General features: G+C 33.6%; 1 protein-coding gene across 2 annotated transcripts; it reads left to right on the top strand.

The window, feature by feature from the left end:
* Window positions 1-212: 212 nt before the first annotated feature.
* On the top strand, window positions 213-15,080 carry LOC131148816 (uncharacterized). Of its 2 annotated transcripts, XM_058098743.1 has the most exons (3): window positions 218-565; window positions 4,803-4,826; window positions 14,320-15,080. In XM_058098743.1, exons 1-3 carry the CDS (start codon window positions 349-351, stop codon window positions 14,646-14,648), a joined length of 570 nt encoding a protein of 189 aa, XP_057954726.1. In that variant the 5' UTR covers window positions 218-348; the 3' UTR covers window positions 14,649-15,080. The 2 variants fall into 2 exon arrangements, with proteins under 2 accessions (XP_057954727.1, XP_057954726.1); XM_058098744.1 differs by lacking the exon at window positions 4,803-4,826 and having other exon boundaries at window positions 213-565; window positions 14,302-15,080.
* Window positions 15,081-19,785: the final 4,705 nt, after the last annotated feature.

Genomic DNA, 19,785 nt, shown 5'->3' with positions numbered 1-19,785 from the left:
TCATTATTACAATTATTATAATTTTATCATTTTTATAGCAATAATAATGAATATTACTATTGTTTATTGTTATTTTTATGATATTATTATTATAAAATAAATTTAATATCATAGAGAGAGATGAATTTTAATTATCTCAGTTGAAATCGTAAGTTTGCTGTTTGCAGGAATTGTACTTTGACCACCACAGGAGAACAACTCGAATTCCCCCGTATCCCATATTCCAGCTGTCAAAAGCAGTTGAGAAAAAAATAATACAGAGAGCGGCAGGGAGGGAGCGAGTGAAAAGTCGAAGCTGCCGACAGTGTGCAGCAAGCTCTACAACCAGTGGGAGAGAAAGAGAGAGAGATGGCTGGGAATGAAGGTGGATCCTGCAGTCCTGCTCTGTTGAAGTTAGCGTTGGGCGTAATGGCTCTATGCATAACCGGCTACATTCTAGGACCTCCCTTGTACTGGCACTTATTGGAAGGCTTAGCCGCCGTCAGTCACTCCTCGTCTTCCTTCCCCGCCTGCCCTCCTTGCCTCTGCGATTGCTCTTCTCAGCCTCTTCTTTCCATTCCACACGGTAATCCATCTCTTATTCTGCTATCTTTTCGTTTTAATCGCCGGATCTGTTTAGATCTCCTCTCTCTGTTGTTTAAATTGGCCTGTATTTAACTCATCATGGTTTGATTTGAGAAATCTGACTCGAGAATTTAGCGAATTGGTGTTGAATGTGTAGTCTTTGAAGTTCTGTAATCATCTGTTGACTTACTCGTGAATTAGATAGTGCTATTACTGGGATGTAGCGTAATGCTTTCTTGATATGTTGAAATTTGAGCAATATTCGGATAGATATCACACTCCAGTGATCCCTGCTTTATCAACAAGGATCTTGCTGAATTAATTTCTTTTATATTGGGACGAAGGCTTAGGAGCCGATTGGTATCCCTGTCAAAATTAGAGAAATGAAAAACGAAAACTAAAAATTAGAAATAAAAACTAAAAATTAAAAACCAGCTTTCTTAACATTTATAAAATTTATATAAATTAAAATTTTAATTAAAAAAAACTCATTTTCATCTTTAAATCAAATAATATTATAAAAATATAATTAAAATAATAAAATTAAAAATAATACATATTAAAAAATTACTGTAATAAAAATAAAATTTATAATAATTATTTTTACTTAATTGTTCTAGTAGTTCTACTTTCAAAATTTACTTTACAATAAAAATTTTATTAGACTTGAAAATTGAAAAATAGTAAAAGTATTTTGTAACTGGCTTTATTATTATTTTTTGAAATTTATGTATATTTTTATTTTAATTATATTTAAATTCATATGATCATTTAATATTTATTTTAATTTAAAAGTGTTTAAAATAAATAATTTAATCCAAAAATTCTATTTCTAGATATTAAAATTTCTGACAACAAGTTGTCAAAAGAACTGGAAATCATAAAATATGGTTTTCAATTTTTTGGCAAATAGCTGAAAAATGGCAACAGAAACAGAAAACTAATTATATAAGCAAACACATTTTTATAATCTGTTTCGTCATTGTGGAGAAACAAACCAAGAAATAGAAAACAACAACGAAACCAAATAGACTCTTAGTTGTTGTTGTTGCCATAAACGCTACAGTTCTGGCATATTTTCTTTGAAAAGCTACATAGAATCCCAGTAGAGGAATGAGTGACTGGTTGAAGTGCATGTATGTGTGTGTATGCATATTAGGTGCATTGAATGAGAAAATGTTTCAATGTCCAAATGTTTTGGAGGAAATATAAGTTGAAGAAGGGGAAAATAATGAATTATGATTTCATATCACTATTAAGTGACAATTCTAGCTAGCTTAGAGGAATTATACCATATGATGAATGGAAGTCCCTTTTTTTTTTCTCGGAATTCTTAAAGAAGCTACATCCTGCTCATAGCATAGTTGCATGAGCATGAATAGAATAAGGAGATGTTGAGACCTTTGGTCTGAGATATTCATAATAAATTGGGTTATACTTTAGAAAATAGGTTTAAAAATGTAACACCTAGCGCACAATACCCATGCCATTGGGGCCCTTGGGAGGATGTGGAGTATGCAATCTTAGCTCCATTTATAAAGAGATTGTTTCTGTGATTTGAACCCATTTGGGTTTGGATATAACACTGCTACCATTGAGTCAAAGCCCAACAATAAGTACCAAACAAAGCCAAGCCAATAAGGTTTAGAAGAGATTATTTAAAGCGGGAATGGACTTTTCTATTAAGGCTTTTATGTTGGAACATGTACTAACGCCAATATAAATTGCTGCTTGCAAACTATTTGGTATGGAATATAATTGCCATTCTGTTGTTTTTCAAAATCATTTCAACTTGTTTAGGAATTAAAATTTTAAGTTTTTTCATTTCCACCTATTTTAACATTCTAGATAGTACATAGATGAGAAAAGTGATTAATCTGATGTTACAAATTGTAGGAATGGGGAAAGTAAGTCCTAGAATTGCTTGGATGGAGATGGTAAGAGACATAGTTGTCAAATCGGGATTTGAATCGTGAATTGCAATTCCAATTTTGGGAATCAAAAATCAAGAATTGAATCGATTGTAAGATTCGGTACAAATTTCTAAAATCAATTCTAAATGACATGCATATATTGATATACAAGAAACAATGAAAATTGTAACATTTATATTTTGGCAGAAAGGAATCATATTTCATGTGTGTGCTTTCCTTAAGCAAATGAAAGGTAAGGAATGAGTCATTAAATATTAATAAAAAAGATGAACTTTATGCTGTTTAAGACTAGGAATAAAAAAAAAGAAAAAAAAAGAAAAGAACTTTTAGTGTCTATCAACACTTAATCAAATAATATTTCTTGCATATAAAATAAAAGAAATCATTAACTTGAAAAGTGATAATAATTGAACAAACTACTAAAGAAAAACCAACTTTTGAATCTTACCAACACAAAAAAACATGAGTACCTCCTTTGCCGATGACCATGGTTTTAAATCGTGGTAGCAGGTAGCATAACATAATGGTAATGGGTGTAATGGAAAGTGAGAGTAGCGGATGTTACATAATGGGAAGTGGGTGTAATGGCTATGAATTTTTTTCAAGCACGCACAACCTTATCAATATTAGCGTACTTGCATGTTTTAAGTTTTTAACCTTTCTTAGAAAGAGTTTTAGTGTATTTTGGATCCTTTATTCAACTAACTAAGTTATTTGGTAAAGGCAAGAAGTTTACATTTGTTCTAAACCACCATTGATAGAAAAGTTACGTGCGTGTGCATATTTATACTTCTCATTTTTCTTATATGTGATAAATTCTTATGTGTGCTAAATTTATTAATAAAAAAAAATACATCATATACTCCATTAATCTATTAGACACATATGACATATGAATAATACAAATATAAAATAACTAGAAAAGAAAGAAGGTTGAAGTTGAAAAATATAGAACATAAATATCCAATTATTGATATAATCAAAATAAATATTTTCCTAACAAGTTAGTATTTTCAAATTGTTAATTAATGCATCTCTTATGAGTATTTAAAAAAATAGTAATGTATCATTGTCATCCTTATTATAATCTTTTTCCCCTCTTGCCTCATAATATATTGAGAATGATTTATGAAAAGGGGGAAAATGTGAGAAGAAAAAGCAAAAAATAAAATAATTTTTTTGGTGTAACAGTTTTGTAGCGGTTATGTATTGGCCGTAGCGGCTCACAGTTTGTAACGACCGCTACGACTGCGATTTTTCTTCCTACCGATTTTGCGGTGTGTAACGGAATCGGTAACCCATGTAACAGTTGCGGCCATTATTTAAAACCATTTTGATGAGTGGCTGCCCCTCCTTTTAAATGTTATAACACTATACTCCTCTAGGAGTGAAGAATGGTTTTGTGAAGGCAACACAGGACCTAAATTTATTTTCTCCACTTTTTCAGCGCAAAAATGTAGATAAGGATGGAAGGTAATCATGTAAAGATAAAAGCAATAAAGAAAAAAGAAGTGTTGTTTTGGGGTTTTAAACTAGTCAGGTGTGTTAGGATATAAGAGGTCTACAATTGTGTGAATCAATGGATTCAATTCGTTGGATCCACCTCATGAGGTGAATCAATAGATTTGGCCACATTTTTTTTTAGATTCGCTAGTAAGATTCAAATCTATCTGTTGTGGAATTGATGAGTCATATTAATCAAATTGAATGGTAAGATTCTAACAATTATGGTAAGAGAAGATTTAATGGCATTGCTTTTTTCAGTGGATGTCTTTGATAAACTAGAACAGTAGAGAAACATTCATATGGCTTATCCTTATCGGGATTTAAGTTTTTATTTTTTATTTTTATTGTTACCTGTTTTAATCTTGCACCTATTCAAAACCAATTTCCTACTGCAGTACTTACTTGGCTAGAGAATCCAGTTGTCACAATTTGCAAGTTAACACAAAGTATCACATCCTGGTTTTTTTAAAGAAATTGTCTGTCTTCAGATGAATAAGGAACAGTTGTTAAAACAGTATTTCGAAGGGCCTTGGCAATTGTTTTAAACTATTAAAATGAACTTATTGTTTCTTCTTGTCCACGTCATTGTATGCCTTCTGGTTTCCTTATGAACATTGTTTTTTTTGTTGGGCATTCTGTTGCCTATCAAAGGCTTCAAATATAGCAATTTTATTTATACATTGATATTAATTGAAGCTGAATTTCATCGTTTACTGCACTTTGCTTATGTCAGTCAGTTTGGTCTAGTAGTAGGACATGCTTTTACTTATTTGATTTCCTTTCTTAAATTTCTTGCAGGACTCAGCAATGCTTCGTTTGCAGGTTTGTTTATTTTCTAATGAATAAATTTTAAAGTTGCTAAATTCTTTAATTTCAAAATTATCATCATGTCTTGACAGTCATGAAAAGCAGGTATTAATGGCTTATTTGTTCCATTTTCTTGTCATGAATCAGCAATTTTTTTTTACCATATTAATTTTGGATCATTGTATTGACTCATGTATGCATTTCAAACTTCTGCGCTACTAATCTTTTTAAAGCTAAGAGAACAACAAAAAGAAAATTATGCAAGTTTGGGGCACTTGTACTGGTGGATGATGTAATTCCAATAGATTGATTGTCCCTTCCATCATTTTTGCTTTCATGTTACCTTCTCATTCAACTCCTTGAATATTGTTGAGAATTTTGGGTAAAATGGAAGACCTAGCACAATAATAGGGGCGTTCCTCTGTATATAATATATGTCAAGTACATTCCAATGATCATTATACCCTTACTAACTCTTATTAACATAACAGTACAATACTGACACACTAATAATGCTAAATGATTAAAATAGCCACACACCCTCCCCCTCAAGCTGGAGCACAGATATTATGTGCTCCTAGCTTGTTACAAATGAATTTAACACAAGCACCCCCAAAGCTTTAGCATTCAAGTTAGCAAGCTGCATATTGAACTTTATGCAAGTGGTTGTGATGAGCTTCTGCACAAGTTTTTCCTGAACAAAGTCAAAATTAACTCTAATGTGTTTTGTCGCTTATGGAAGACCAGGTTGGAGGCAATATGAATAGCAAATTGATTATCATATGTCAACTCCATGGACTGAGAAGGTGGAAAATACAATTCTTTCAACATGTTTTCCAACCAAACAAGCTCACATGTAGTGTGACCCTGTAATGTTGATCTCGATATAGAGACCTCATCCGGTGCACTTTTGAGATATTTCAAGATGCTATTTATTGCACCCCAATGACTTGTCCTTGAAGAATTGATAAATTGACTCCCAACACTTGTTGCAAAAGATATATCTAGGACTAACTTGCTGTTAGGATGGGTGTATCAATAAGTTTGAATCCTAGTAGCCTAGTCTCGTCCAAAAGATCAAGAACGTACTTCCTCTATGATAAAACAATTTCCATTTGAGATTTGGATACTTCTATATCCAAGAAGTACTTCAATGATCCCAAATCTTTGGTTTGAAACTTAGTCTATAGAAAATGTTTAGGCCGTAAGTACCTTGTTCGTCATCACTTAGAATTACAATATCAACACATACACAATAAGAAGAATCCTATTCGAAGGAGTATGTCGATAAAACACAGAGTAATCAACTACAAAATGTTGAAGGCCAAACTCAAGTACTACCATGGTTATTAAAATTGCAATCTGGATCGTAGAATCCTACAATTCTACAATCTAGATTCACCCAAACGATCCAAGTCGCAAAAAAAATTGGAATCAAATAGAATCGTAAAAGAATTGTAGAATCGGGATTGTGGAATCATACGGATCCTACTTGTTACCTGGACTAGTTATTTTTTTTTTCCTCTCTCTTTCTTTTTGGGTTTGAATAATATGTTTGAATACATGTTTTTATTGGCCCAAACGCCTCAAAAGGTTTATGCTTGGTCCAAAGTCTTCAAAAACTGGGGCAAAATAGCTCCCAGCCTATACTCCTCATTGAAGTTCAGAAATCCAGCACCTGAGTTTCTCTCCTGTTCGACAACCAGAGAGCCGTCCATCTGGTGACTGGTGTTTGATTAGCAGCAGCCAGCAGTTTGTTTGATCAGCCGTTCTTTGATGTTTGACAACCAGAGTTCTTGGTTTTCAATGAGAACGCACTCCTCAGTCCTCTTTTTTGGTGTTCCACAAAGACACCTTAGTCCTCTTCAACAGAGTTCTTGTTGTTTGATCTGCAGCAGCCAAGAAAAGAGCCAAGCCAGCAGGCCCAACAGAGCTGCAGACGTATGCTTTGAAACAGATCTGCTTCTTGAAAAGACTCAACAGTGAGCACTGTTTTTCTCCTTCTTGCTCTTCTTATTTTTCTTCTTTTTATTGTATTTTTAACTTCTTATACTTACTAAATTACTAATCAAGTTCTTTGTCTTAAGACTTGTCATAAAGCTCCACCTATATAATTTTTTAATATTTATTTTACATTGGAAGTAGAATCTTATGATTCTCGATCCGATTCTACGATTCAATCTTGCAGACCCCTCCAATGATCCCACTTAGAATCCCGATTCTAACAACCTTGAGTACTACGACGCTGAATCAACAAAATTATTCTTTGGGAGATTGTTTTAAACCATATTATGTCTTCGTTAGCCAACACAATAAGCCTGACTCGCCTTGAGCAACAAACCTAGATGGTTGATCCATATATACCTTTTCCTCAAGATCACCATGTAAGAAAGCATTCTTACATGTAACTCATGAAGGGCTAGTGACAATTGGTGGCCAAGGAGATGAATAGACAAATTGAGGTAAGTTTGGCAGTTGGGGAAAATGTTTTTGAATAATCCAAACCATACATCGGAGTATATTCCTTATCAACAGGACGTGTCTTTAGATGTGCCACAGAACCATCAAGGTTGACTTTCACAGCATATACCCAGCAACAACCAATTCGAGATTTATCACGAGGAAGAGATACTAATTCTAAGTATCGTTGGCTTGTAATGCACTCATTTCTTCAACCATTGCATTTCTCTACCTAGAGTGAGCTAAGGCTTTAGAATATGATTTAGGAAGGGCAACAGAGATTAGAGTTGTAACAAAGCAATAATAGAAGGGTGAGAAGAAGTCATAACAAACAAAGCTGGAGATGGAATGTTGTGTACATGTGCGTTAACCTTTCTGGACAGCAATGAGAAGATCAACATCGTGGAAAATATGATCATAAGACGAGGAGACCAAACGCGTAGCATTAAGCTCCTCATTAGGCAGTGAAAATGCTAAAGTGTACTTTAGTACTCAACTTCTACTCATTCATTAGTCATCCTTAGCCCACACTACCATTTTGGTGTGAATTGAGACTCTAGTTGTCACAATTGAACCAAATTGAAAACAATTGAACCCTAACTATCATGTCAAACCAAATTGAACATTCGAACCCAATTGAAACCCTAATTGTTAACCAAACTGGACATAACAGAAAACTTAATTGTTAAATTGAACCAAACTGAACACAATTGCTACCTTAATTGTCACATTAAACCAAACTAAATCCATTTGAGACCCTAACTGTCACATTGAACTGAAGTGACTTAGTTGAATCTCGATTGTCACATTAAAGCCCAATTGAATACAATTGAAATCCCAATTGTCACAATGAGCACAATTGAATCCCCACTTGCCCCTGAATCTTCAATTCCCAGAAAATTGCACCCAATTGAAATCCCAATTATCCTATCAAACTTTATTGCACCCTGAACTTTCTAATTGAACCTAGCTGATCCCCAATTTCAACATCACGTTCTCATTCCCTCCTATTTCAACTTGATTCTGTCAATGAAGACTTAATTTTGCACTAAGCACCAATGACCAAACTTGAATCTTAATTTTGATCAAATTTGAAAATTCCAATATGTACTCCTTTCAAGTTCAAACTTTCCAAATCAAGGTCTAATTCAATAGAAAATCTCAAATCCAAATCCTATTTTGTCCTAATCCCCATAATTGTAAACAATTTGACCCCAATCATTCAAATCAGCTCTTAATTTTGCTTGGCATGCAATTGAAATCAAAATTTGTTTTTAATATGCAAATTGTTTCTCATATTGACCCAAGTTCACATTAAATTTGATTGTACCCCCCTTCACATTGCCCATTTTTGTTGGGCCTACTTTACCCAACCCACCTTGCAACACCTATCCCCCTAGGTGGCACATTCTCATTAGGCTATGTTGGCAAGAATATCCATTAGTCGTCATGAGAGACTTGTCCCCCATCCCTTCCAACCATGTCACTCGTCTCTCCATCCCTTAATCATGTGAAGGCAAGGCCATCCAACGTCTCTCCATCCCTTAATCCTGTAAAGGCAAGGCCATCCAATTAGAACCTTCCAACACAATAACTAATTGATTCCCCTAGCCCTTCTATAAGCACCTTTTTTGGCCTATTGAAATGGACTCACACTCTTCACACCAAGAAAACCTAGACATTCCATTCTCCCCTACCCTCTTCCTTTTGCCCTTGTGTTGGGTTCCAATTGAAGAAGATGATGAACGACGAAAGGAGGCAAACATAAGGTTTTCTTTCCTTGTGACATGTGCCTCCCTCTTTAACTAATTGAATTGAGTCAGCTGCTGGGTTGACGGGTACTCGTTTCACTAAAAATATCCTTTGTTAAATATCCAAAAAACTAAATTAATAATAAGAATGCAAAAAAAAAAAAACCCAAAAAAATACGAAATATTAAATTCCTAAAAATTTTCATAAAACTCCATTAACTTTATAAAATTCAAAAAATCAAATCTAGAAAGTACATAAAATTCTAAAATTCCATAATATTCTGAATTTTCAAAAGAAAATGAAACTTTAAAAAAAGCATTACTAATAAAAATTTATAAAATTCCTAAAAAAAAAAATCCCTATCATGAAATTCTAAGAGAATTCTAAAAAATTCATGAACATTTGAAAAAAATCCAAAAATGTGTAAAATCCCTACAAAATCCACGAAGGTTAAAATTACACAAAAAGGAAAAATAAAGAAAAAACTGTAAAAGTAAAGAAAATTGCATAAAATTTCAAAAAATCCCTTTAAGTAATATAGTCCTTGGACCGTCTTTTTGTGCATTTTAAGTACTGTGTGCCATTTTTGCATTTTATTTCTTGTATTTTCTTCATTTCGCATTTGCATTTGAAAAATGAAGGATGGAGTATTAGACCTCAGTTTGTTTGAGGTGCAGACTATCTAGTGAAACTCTTGTTTTGCAGGTTCTTTAGATATTTTGGTTTGCATGGTGATTTTTTCTTCCATTTTTCATAAAATACCAAAAAATCAATTTCATTGACAAAGTTGGGAAGAGGGGCAATTGCGACGTTTCTAGATTTCCTAAGGTGAGATAAGTCTTATATGCTTTTATGAACTTGATAACTATGATTGAATTCAATAATTAAAGGTTTGGTAATTTAAAGAAACTTGATAAAACACTTCAGTCAATTTGAGGACCGAGCTTTGGAGTCGGGCAGTTGTCTCTAGTTGAGACTTTTTGGGGTGAGATGGCCATGTGAGGATTAATATTTAGAACAACTGATAATTTAAAACAACTGGGAAAATCAGCCATCATTGTTGGTTAAACTCGAGAAAATTTGAGGTTATTTTGGTATTAATTGTGTAATGAGTATGTAGGGGGTGCTAATACTTCCGCTTATATAATTGTACTCCCAAACCTGACTTTGGTTATGCAAACCAAGACTATTGACTTAACTCTGTGATAAATTAAGGGATCGTTTGGATCCACTTATGCAGAAGTGGTTTTCAAAAAAAGTGTTGAATTTAACAAGGGCTGATAATAAACGATGAACTAGAAAAGTGCTAAAAGTTATAACTGATATTTGGTTATGTTTAAAATAAGTGATGCTTACTTTTATTATTGGATAATATATGATTATTTTTAAACATATTTTAAATCACAAATATTAATATTTCTTAATTAATAATTATTTTAATTATTTAAATTTTAAATTAAATATTTCATATTAAAAAAATATAATATCAATTTTAATTAATAATAATCTTGTTATTAATGTATATCTATAACATATTACTAACATATTAAATTATGATAAAAAGAGTATTTTAAATTAAATTTAAAATTTTACTTTATTTAATGTTAATTAAATTAATAAATAGTTCTTGTTCAATCCATAATTGAATTATAATAACTAATATGCATTTTAAATATATTTTAAATAAAAATATTAATATATTTTAATTAAAATTTTAAATGATTATTATATTAAATTTTAATTAAAATTTAAATATTTTCTATTAAATAAAATAAAATAATATTATTTATTAATTAACAATAATAATCTTTATTAATGTATATTTATAACATATGATTATCACACTAATTTACGTTAAAAATAGTATTAAGAACTAAATTAAAATTTTAATTTATTTAATGTAATTTAAATTTATGGATGGATCTTTTTATTCATTCCAGAATTTAATTATATTTTATTAATAATTAATAGATTATAATGCATGATAAAATTATATATAATTAATTTTTAATTTTAATTAACATTTAAATATTTTTATTAAGTAAAAATGATATAATATTTTTTTTGATTAACAATAATCTTGTTCTTAATTTATATTTATAATATATGATTATCATGTTAATTTATGTTAAAATAATTTTATTCTTTAAAATTAGTATTTTTAATTTTTAATATTAATTTAAATTAATAGAGTGTTTTTCTTCTTCATTTTGAAATTGAATTATGATTTGCTAGTAATTAATAGATTATAATATATAATAAAATTAATATTTGATTATCTTCCAATGTATTTTTTAAATTATGAAATAGCCACTAAATTTTCTTATATTTAAAAATTTGACCCCGCCTATATACAGTGCCACTTATAAGCGGGCAGAAAGTTATCCTAGATTACTTCTCAAAATTCACTTAAATAGTTCTAAAAAAAGTGATTGTGAAAAAACACTTTTTATAATAAGTGTTTGCTGCAATACAAGTGAAACGCTCATTTTTCGTAAAAGTGCTTATTTGAAGTGATAAGTGCTATAAACACTTTTTTTAAAGTGCTCCCAACAGGGGGCTAATTGACAGTAACTAGGTGATCTAACCACACCTAGGCAAACGACAGGTGAGTGGCAACTCTGTGTATTACATTGATTCAATTTCATTGTGGTTGCCATTTTTTTTGTCAAGTTGAATTTATTTTAAGTATTTTATCAGGTTTATTTAAATTATTGACTTTTACACATTGAATCCATACATGGCTATCAAGAATTTTGTTTTATGTACATGATATTCATCTCATCTTAGGAAATCTTGGAAGGAATCAATTACCCATCTTCAAAGTCTCGTCGTTGGATTGATTCTAAATATTTTATGAAAATGGAAAGAAAAAGCCAGCATACAAATCAGATTGTTTAAGGTGACCTCCAAAGAGGGGGTTTCACTAGATAGTCCGCCCCTCAAAGAAACAAAGCGAGCACATGCTCATGCAAAATGAAAGACATCCCTGTTTTGAAAGGAACTCTGCCATGTTTTTTTTTAATGAGATGGGGATATAAAGAGGTTAAGTTCAAATGCCTCGGGAGAGAAAATCGACCCCTTGGCACCACAATTTCTATCTTCATGCAAAAGTTTTGAATTTTGATAGGAAAAGGCAGCCCAGAATCCCAAAAAAGGAATGCAATTTTTTTTTTTTCAAATTGATAATATAAAAGAAAATTTGGAATTTATTTTAGAGAAATTCAGAAAATCCCATTTTTTATAAAGAAAATTAGGGAAAACCGACTTAACCTTGAATTTTGAGTTATGAAGTGATTTGGGGAACATATGTGCAAAAAGGATAAAAGGAGTAAAGACTCCTATGTTTCGGTAAATTGTCCCTGACAAAATTCAGAAGTTTAATGATTTTGGTAATTTTTTTTTTTTTTTCAAATTCAAGTTAAAGAGTGAGTGAAATGTGAATGAAAAAAGCATTGAGCTATAAAAAGGAATGAGATCTAAAAAGTATCAAGGAGGCCTAAGATAACAAAAATTCTCTGAATTAAATAAGATACCCCGTAAATTAGGAAAAATGGAAATGAAGGCCCTAAATGTAGGGCATTTGAGGGTGCAGAGCCAGCCTGGACAGACAAAAATTAAGTGTTGACAAGTAGTAATGACATTTTCCTTTGGGAACTACCTTGCTCTGGCATATGTTTATTAAACTCATGCTTGGGAACTTGGAATTCGGACTTTGGATTTGGATTCATATGGATTTAGACAGAACACAGCACACAAAATTGTAATGAGTTCCGTCCAAATCCACAGAAGTCCAAATCCAAGGCCTGAAGTCCATGATCCAAAACATTACTTATGAGTAAATTTGATTAGCAAGAGAATGGGTGAAATGCTGATATAGCAGCTAGAGTTTCTTATGAAGGCCCATGGAAATTCATTTTGCTTGTATCCTTCTTTTTCTTTCCTTGCATCAAATACAAAGTGGGAGATGGTTGTGGGGTTTGCTTTTGAAAGAATAATTGGCTTGGAGTACTTGAGCTTTCTGGTTTCTTTTCCTTCTCTCTTTCGTCTTTCTCATCTAATCTGGTTGTCTTATTCTTTTCCTTTACTAAAAGTTTTTGGAAAGATAAAATTCCTTCAAAGGTAAAGGTTTTGTGTGGATGGTCAATCTTAGTAGAATTAACACCAATAATATGTTGCAGATAAGAGGACCGTATATGACTCTCTCCTGAGCATGGTTATGTTTATGGCAATGATGTAAGGATCATGCTTGCCTTTTTCTTCATTGCCTTGGTATTTATGGAACAAATTTTTGGGCTTGTTTGTAGAGTGCTGGGTATGTCCTAACTCTGGAGGGTTTTTTGTTGATTGTTTAAAAGGCTTGGGAGCCATAGGAATGTGAGGATTTTATGGTGTTGTGCAGTTTTCTGTTGTCTTTGGGGTACTTTGGCCGGAGAAAAATGCCTGATTATTTTGAACCATGCTTCATTTTTTGATTGATTTAAGACAGGATTGTTAGCTTTGATGCTGATTTTCTCCGCTGGGAGTTTCTTGGCAGTGTGGTTTATCTTTTATTCAACATGATTGGTAGGCTTCGTTAGCCTGGTTTTCATTTATTATCTGATTCTTTTTGTCCTTTCCTTTTTTGGTTTGCATATTATTGGGAATTATCTAGAGGATTTCTCACCATCCATGCGTGCTCTCACCTTAGTGATCTCTTTTCTTTTAAAAAAATATCTATAATGATCTATTTTTTTTGTTATTTATTTATTTTTATTTATTTTTAATATTTTTGCTTTGTTAAGTTTTTTTTTTTACACACACACACACACACACACATATATATATATATATATATATATATATATATTTTTTTTTTTTAAGACAAACTTGTTCTTTAGTTCTGGATCTTTCATTAGCAGGATGAGTAGGGAGAGTTTTTTGGGTTTTGGGGGGGGGGGGGGGGGGGGGGGGTTTGGAATGATTTCTAGTGACAACAAATTTTTGTCTATTTTGTTTGAAATTCATTGTTTTGATTCACGTTTTCCCTGCACCATCATGCACATTTCACATCGAAGAATACTTCTCTCTATGCAAGCAATACTGGATATGGATTATTAATTTAAGCGGATTATACTCTTTTATACTGCTCAGTTAAAATTGTATGTGAAATTTAATTACAGCACCCCTGAAGCAGATGATGAATTGACAGGTGACTTCTAGATTTTTGAAATCTTGGAATCCTTTTGTGTGCACTTAGTTTCTCATATCTGATGATTTTTTTGACTTGTTTAATTAGCATATTTCATTGATGCAGATTGTGCAAAGCATGACTCGGAGGTGAGCGAAGACACAGAAAAGAATTTTGCAGAGCTCTTGCAAGAGGAACTAAAGTTACGAGAAGCTGAAGCTTTGGAAAATCACAAGCGTGCTGACATGGCTCTACTTGAGGCTAAGAAGATGACATCCCAGTACCAAAAGGAGGCAGACAAGTGCAATTCGGGGATGGAAACCTGTGAAGAAACAAGGGAGAAATCTGAAGCAGCATTAGTGGCACAAAAAAAACTGACAGCAATGTGGGAGCTGAGGGCTCGTCAGAGAGGATGGAAGGAAGGGGCTGCGAAGTCTCGTGCTCTGTCTCGGTGATTTCGAGGTCAAGTTGGACAACCAAAGGGGCTTCTCTTCGGTCATATTAGTAATTTTGTTTGCTATCAGAATGGTGGATTTTTATGGGGCCTCGTTTCAATGCCTGTGAGACTACCATGAGTGTGGTCGACTACTGTGTACTATCTGATTTTAATTTTTCTGATTCTTCGTCGAGCGTGGAACTCTGCAGCATGGAGAGTTTAGAGGCAGGCGATCTGCACAGAGGAGCCGGCCTTGACCATATTTGGTTGAAGTTTCTACTGGTTAGACACTGAATATAGATATAGATTGCAGTTAAATGCCCTACTAACCATTTGGGCTAATGAAAATGGAGAGCCAGATTCTTGTTATCATTTAAATTCAAATTTACCATACTTGGATGTAGTTGGAATGTTGATAGCTGTGCATTGAAATTATACGTGAAATTTTAAAGCGTTGTTGTTTGGATGCCCTCTTGCTTTACACAACTTTAAAAACAGAGAAAAACAGCTGATAGCAAATTTTGTTTTGGTGCTTTTCCTGTTTTGTTTTGTTTTGTGTTTTTGAAAAATCCCATGTCAAGATCATGCTGGTGATGGTAGAAAAATTATCTTTAGTTGAACTCTTCCAGAAATGATAAATTTGATTCACTTGTGGTATAGATACTATTTTTAGACTTGATGAGGCTATCGTAATAGGTAGTAAGGTAATAGGCTTGGGATTGTGAAGAACTGAACGCCAAATTTTTTATTTGTACAATTAATGATGGTTTAATAAAACAAAAAAATAAACAAAATATTTTACTTAATCTCATATTTCCAAACACAATTGATATAACCTAAAAGAGACCCTCACATTACACTTGATATTAACTAATGTAAGACCAAAAAAATGAAAAGACATTGAGAGATTAATTGTGTTTTCTCCCTAATAACATATCCGAAATGTAACTCCTGAGATCCATCAGTAGCGAAAGTAGTGGGAGGTATCTCGAATAAGGATCCCCCAAGGAAGATAAGACATCTCATCTTATCTAATTCTCATCCATACTTTTACTATTGCAAACATACAATCGTTTCAAATTCCCTAACTTAGGCATTAAAGTGATCCCCTAAAGTACAAACTGGGTCTTCTAAGCCGTTTTTTTTCTTATTCTTGGCAGGTGATCAAAGTCGTGATTGATACAAATTCTCTCGTACAAATTTTGATAGCAAAAATTGGTGCCGTCTATAGGAAACTTGGAAGGATTTCTTTTTAAAACTATATCATAATTGCATTACGCAATTTTGAGTCTGAACCCATTGTTGGGGATCAATCGCCCCAGTCGTTTTACTCCTCACCACTAGACAATCCACCGCAAATTTGTGCCTTTAGACTAATTTCTATCTTTTTAAAGGAGGGTGGAAGACATGTCTAGCATGATATTACGACATAAAAAAGATCCTGTAAAACATGGCCCAGGGGCCGTTCAAGTAGAAACGATACCTAAGGGTAAGGCGGTGGAACCACGTGAAGCATCCTTGAAAATTTCAGATCCAGTAAAGGAAGTAGAAGGGGCCAACCGTGTGGGCATTAATGAGCACCGATCTCAAGAATTTGAAGAAAAACTCAAGAGAATTGATTAACTAAAAAAGTCGGTAAAAGAAGTTCTCAACTAACCCTTAATAGAGGAAACCTCAATTAAATCTTTTGATCCCCTCTTTTACCAAGTAAATACTGGAGATCCTTCTACATATTAAATTCAAGATGCCTAACATATAAGGATATGAGGGTCATTAGATCTCCTAGACCACTTTGGCACCTTTAGAATGTTGATGCAATTGCAAGGTGGACCTAATGCAATTATATGTCAAGTATTTGCAACAACCCTAAAGGGGAATGCTACAACATGATGCTAGACATTGAAGCCTGACTCAGTTGGGTCTCTCTCTGATATGGTGCAATAGTTTGTGGGACATTTCATAAGCAGCCGAAAAATAGCAAAGACTTTGGCCCACCTTATGAGCCTTGTTCAAGGAGGGAGGAAGACATTGAAAGTATTTATGCATCATTTTGTTAATGCGACCCTAGAAATCAAAAACTTAGATTATGGAGCAGTAGCAGCCACTTTGACAACAACTCTACAGCCCAGTGACTTTCTGAACTCCTTAGGGAAAAAGCCCTCATTTAACATTGGGGATCTAATGATGCAAGATTAGAAGTATATCAACCTAGAAGATGTCATCACCATAAGAAGGAACATGATATATTTGAAAAGAAAAAAGTCCAAGGGACATGGATGAAGCAATCAAAGGAGGTAAGAAATAATAAGTTAATAAGCATTCTAATTACCTCAAGGATGAGGGAATTACCCCTAAATTCCATTCCTACACTCCCTTTAATGTCTCTTGAACCCATGTGTTGATACATACAAAGGAGAAAAGCTATGTAACGTGGCCTAAACCCATGCGGGCCTGGTCACATAAAAGAAACATATCTAAGTTATGTGAGTTCGATAGAGATCATGGGCATAATATAGAGGAATGTATCCACCTAAAAGATGAGATTGAGGCTTTAATACAACAAGGTCACTTGTCCATGTTTATAAGAAAGAATGATCGTAGGATAGAATAACGCAATAAAAAAATTGAAAAATTCTTAGAAAGGGGAACATGTCATTGGTGAAATTGCTGTGATATTCAGAGGACTTGTCAGTAGAGGTGACAGTGGTAAAGCAAGGAAGAGGTACACTACACAAATATTCTTCGCTAATAATTACATGCCAACTCAAAAACTTAAAAAATATGAGGTTGTTATCTTCACAAAAGGGTACATGAAGGGAGTTCAACAACCACATGACGATGCTCTGCTGGTATCTTTGCTTATTGCTAATTATTAGGTATGGTGAATTTTGATAGAGAATAAAAGTTAGAAAAATGTAATCTTTTGGTTAGTTTTGCAGGAGATGAAGATGGGGATAGAGCGTTTTAAGCAAGTCTTGATGCCTCTAGTAGGGTTTGGAGGAGATGTGGTCCACCCCTTAGGAACCATCACCCTTCCCCTAGCAATGGGGACACCCCCTCAGCAGATCACTCATTACAAACTTCTTGGTGGTAGATCGTCCATCAGTTTATAATGTGATGATCGATTATCCAAATCTTAATGCAACCCATGCCATCACCCCACTTGCCACTTAAAAGTAAAAATTTGGACTCCAATTGGGGTAAGGGAGGTAAGGGGAGATAAAATGGCAACTCAAAATTTCTATGTGATGGCTCTAAAAGGAAAGATGGAGGTGGGAGAGGCTTTGACCATAAAATATCTGGACATGAGAAGTATAAACTCACAGGTTGGCCCCCCAATCAAGGAATTGGTTAGCATTCCACTGGAGGAAAAAGATAAAAATAAGTGCATCCAACTAGGGGCTCAAATACCAAATTCGTTGTAGCAACAACTTTTGAATTTGTTATGAGAATAAACAGATGTTTTTGCTTGATTTGCTAATGACATGCCAGGTATTGACCCCATAGTTTATTGAAAATAAACTCTAGGTGGACCCTAGCCAACTCTCAGTGAAGCAAAAGAGGAGAAACTTTGCTTTTGAGCAAGTGAAGGTAATTGATGTAGAGTGACAAAAATTTTAAAAGCTAACTTCACTAGGGAGGTTCCTTACCCAGAATGGCATAACAATGTGGTGTTGGTGAAGAAATCAAACGAGAAGTGGCATAGTTGCATCGACTTAACATATTTGTACAAAGTGTGCCCTAAGGATAGTTTCCCTTCCTCGGATAGATTATTTAGTGGATTCTACCTCAGGCCATAAGCTCCTCAATTTTATGGATGCAGGCTCAAGTTACAATCAGATTTGCAAGATTCGGGGGATGATAAGAAAACTACCTTTGTCATTGAAAGAGGCTTTACTACTACAAGGTAATGTCATTCAGGTTGAAGAATGCACGCGAAACTTATCAAAGGGTGGTAAATAAAAATTTCAAAGATCTTTTGGGAAACACCATGGAAGCTTATGTAAGTGACATGCTAGTCAAAAGCTCAAAGTCTAGTGTTGACCTTATAGGTCATATCCTGTTTTGATTATGACAAATATTTTGGTATTTAATGTTTGATGAGTTTGTCTACAGGATCAATTGAAGGTTTCAAAATGATGCACATGGACTTGAAGAAGATAAAGACCTAGAATTTTTATTTGTTGTAATTTAATCAAGTTTATTTGGATCTATAATATTTAAATATTAATGGTCTGCAATAATTAATGCATTGCATGCATGATAGGATAGATAAGCTCAAAGACCTTAGACTGACCATAGGACTCAAAATATTTCATGAAAAGTCCCCCATTATCTTAGAATTAATTATCATATGAATAGGGGTGACTTCATAAGAAGAATAAGACTGAATTGCACAAAGTTAGTGTGTTCGGTCGACTAAACCCCAACACATAGAGCACTTCAATCGACCGAACCCCCCTAGGGTCAATGATTTGACCATTTGGTCGACCGTCCTTAAAATAAGTAGCAACGCCCTGGTTGACTGAACTGGCATGTGGGGAAATCCCAACGGCCTGGTCGACCGAACTTGAAGAAGAAAAATGACCCGGGCAACCGAAAGTTCAACTTTGGTCAACTGAACTTAGCCCTATTGATCGAACCTCGAAGTTCAAAAATCGCCTCAAGTTTGGTCGACCATCACTGCAGTTCAAAAATACCCTGGTCGACCGAACCTTAAAAATGGTCGACCGACCCTCTAGGATTGCTCGAATTTTACCGAGGTTAAAACGAGGTTAATATTTGTTAACCCTATTTAAACTTTTTCAAAAATACCAGATAGGTCCCAAACGGTTATAATTCTTGGGGTGTCTATATATACCCCCTCATTTGCATGGATTAGGAACTAATTAGCAAACATCATTAGCAAATTCTCTTTGAAATTCAAAAACCCTATTTCTTATATTCAAGCTCTCGACTTCCATTCTTACTCATTCCCATTGCAAAAACCGTTTTGTAGGAGTGTTCTTATGATTATCCTATAAGGCTTACACTCCCATCTGCTTTGTTTGATTGAGATTTATTTTTACTTGAGAGTAAGCTTAGAGTTTTTCTTAGAGACTTTGTCAATAAGTTTTCCTTGAGAAAACTCCTTAAAGCTTGTGAGTTTTGCATTA

The sequence above is a fragment of the Malania oleifera genome, chromosome 2 (assembly GCF_029873635.1).
Source record: "Malania oleifera isolate guangnan ecotype guangnan chromosome 2, ASM2987363v1, whole genome shotgun sequence".
Lineage (NCBI taxonomy): Eukaryota > Viridiplantae > Streptophyta > Magnoliopsida > Santalales > Ximeniaceae > Malania > Malania oleifera.
The sequence above is the reverse complement of the archived record's forward strand: the minus strand, read 5'-3'. Positions and strand labels throughout refer to the sequence as shown.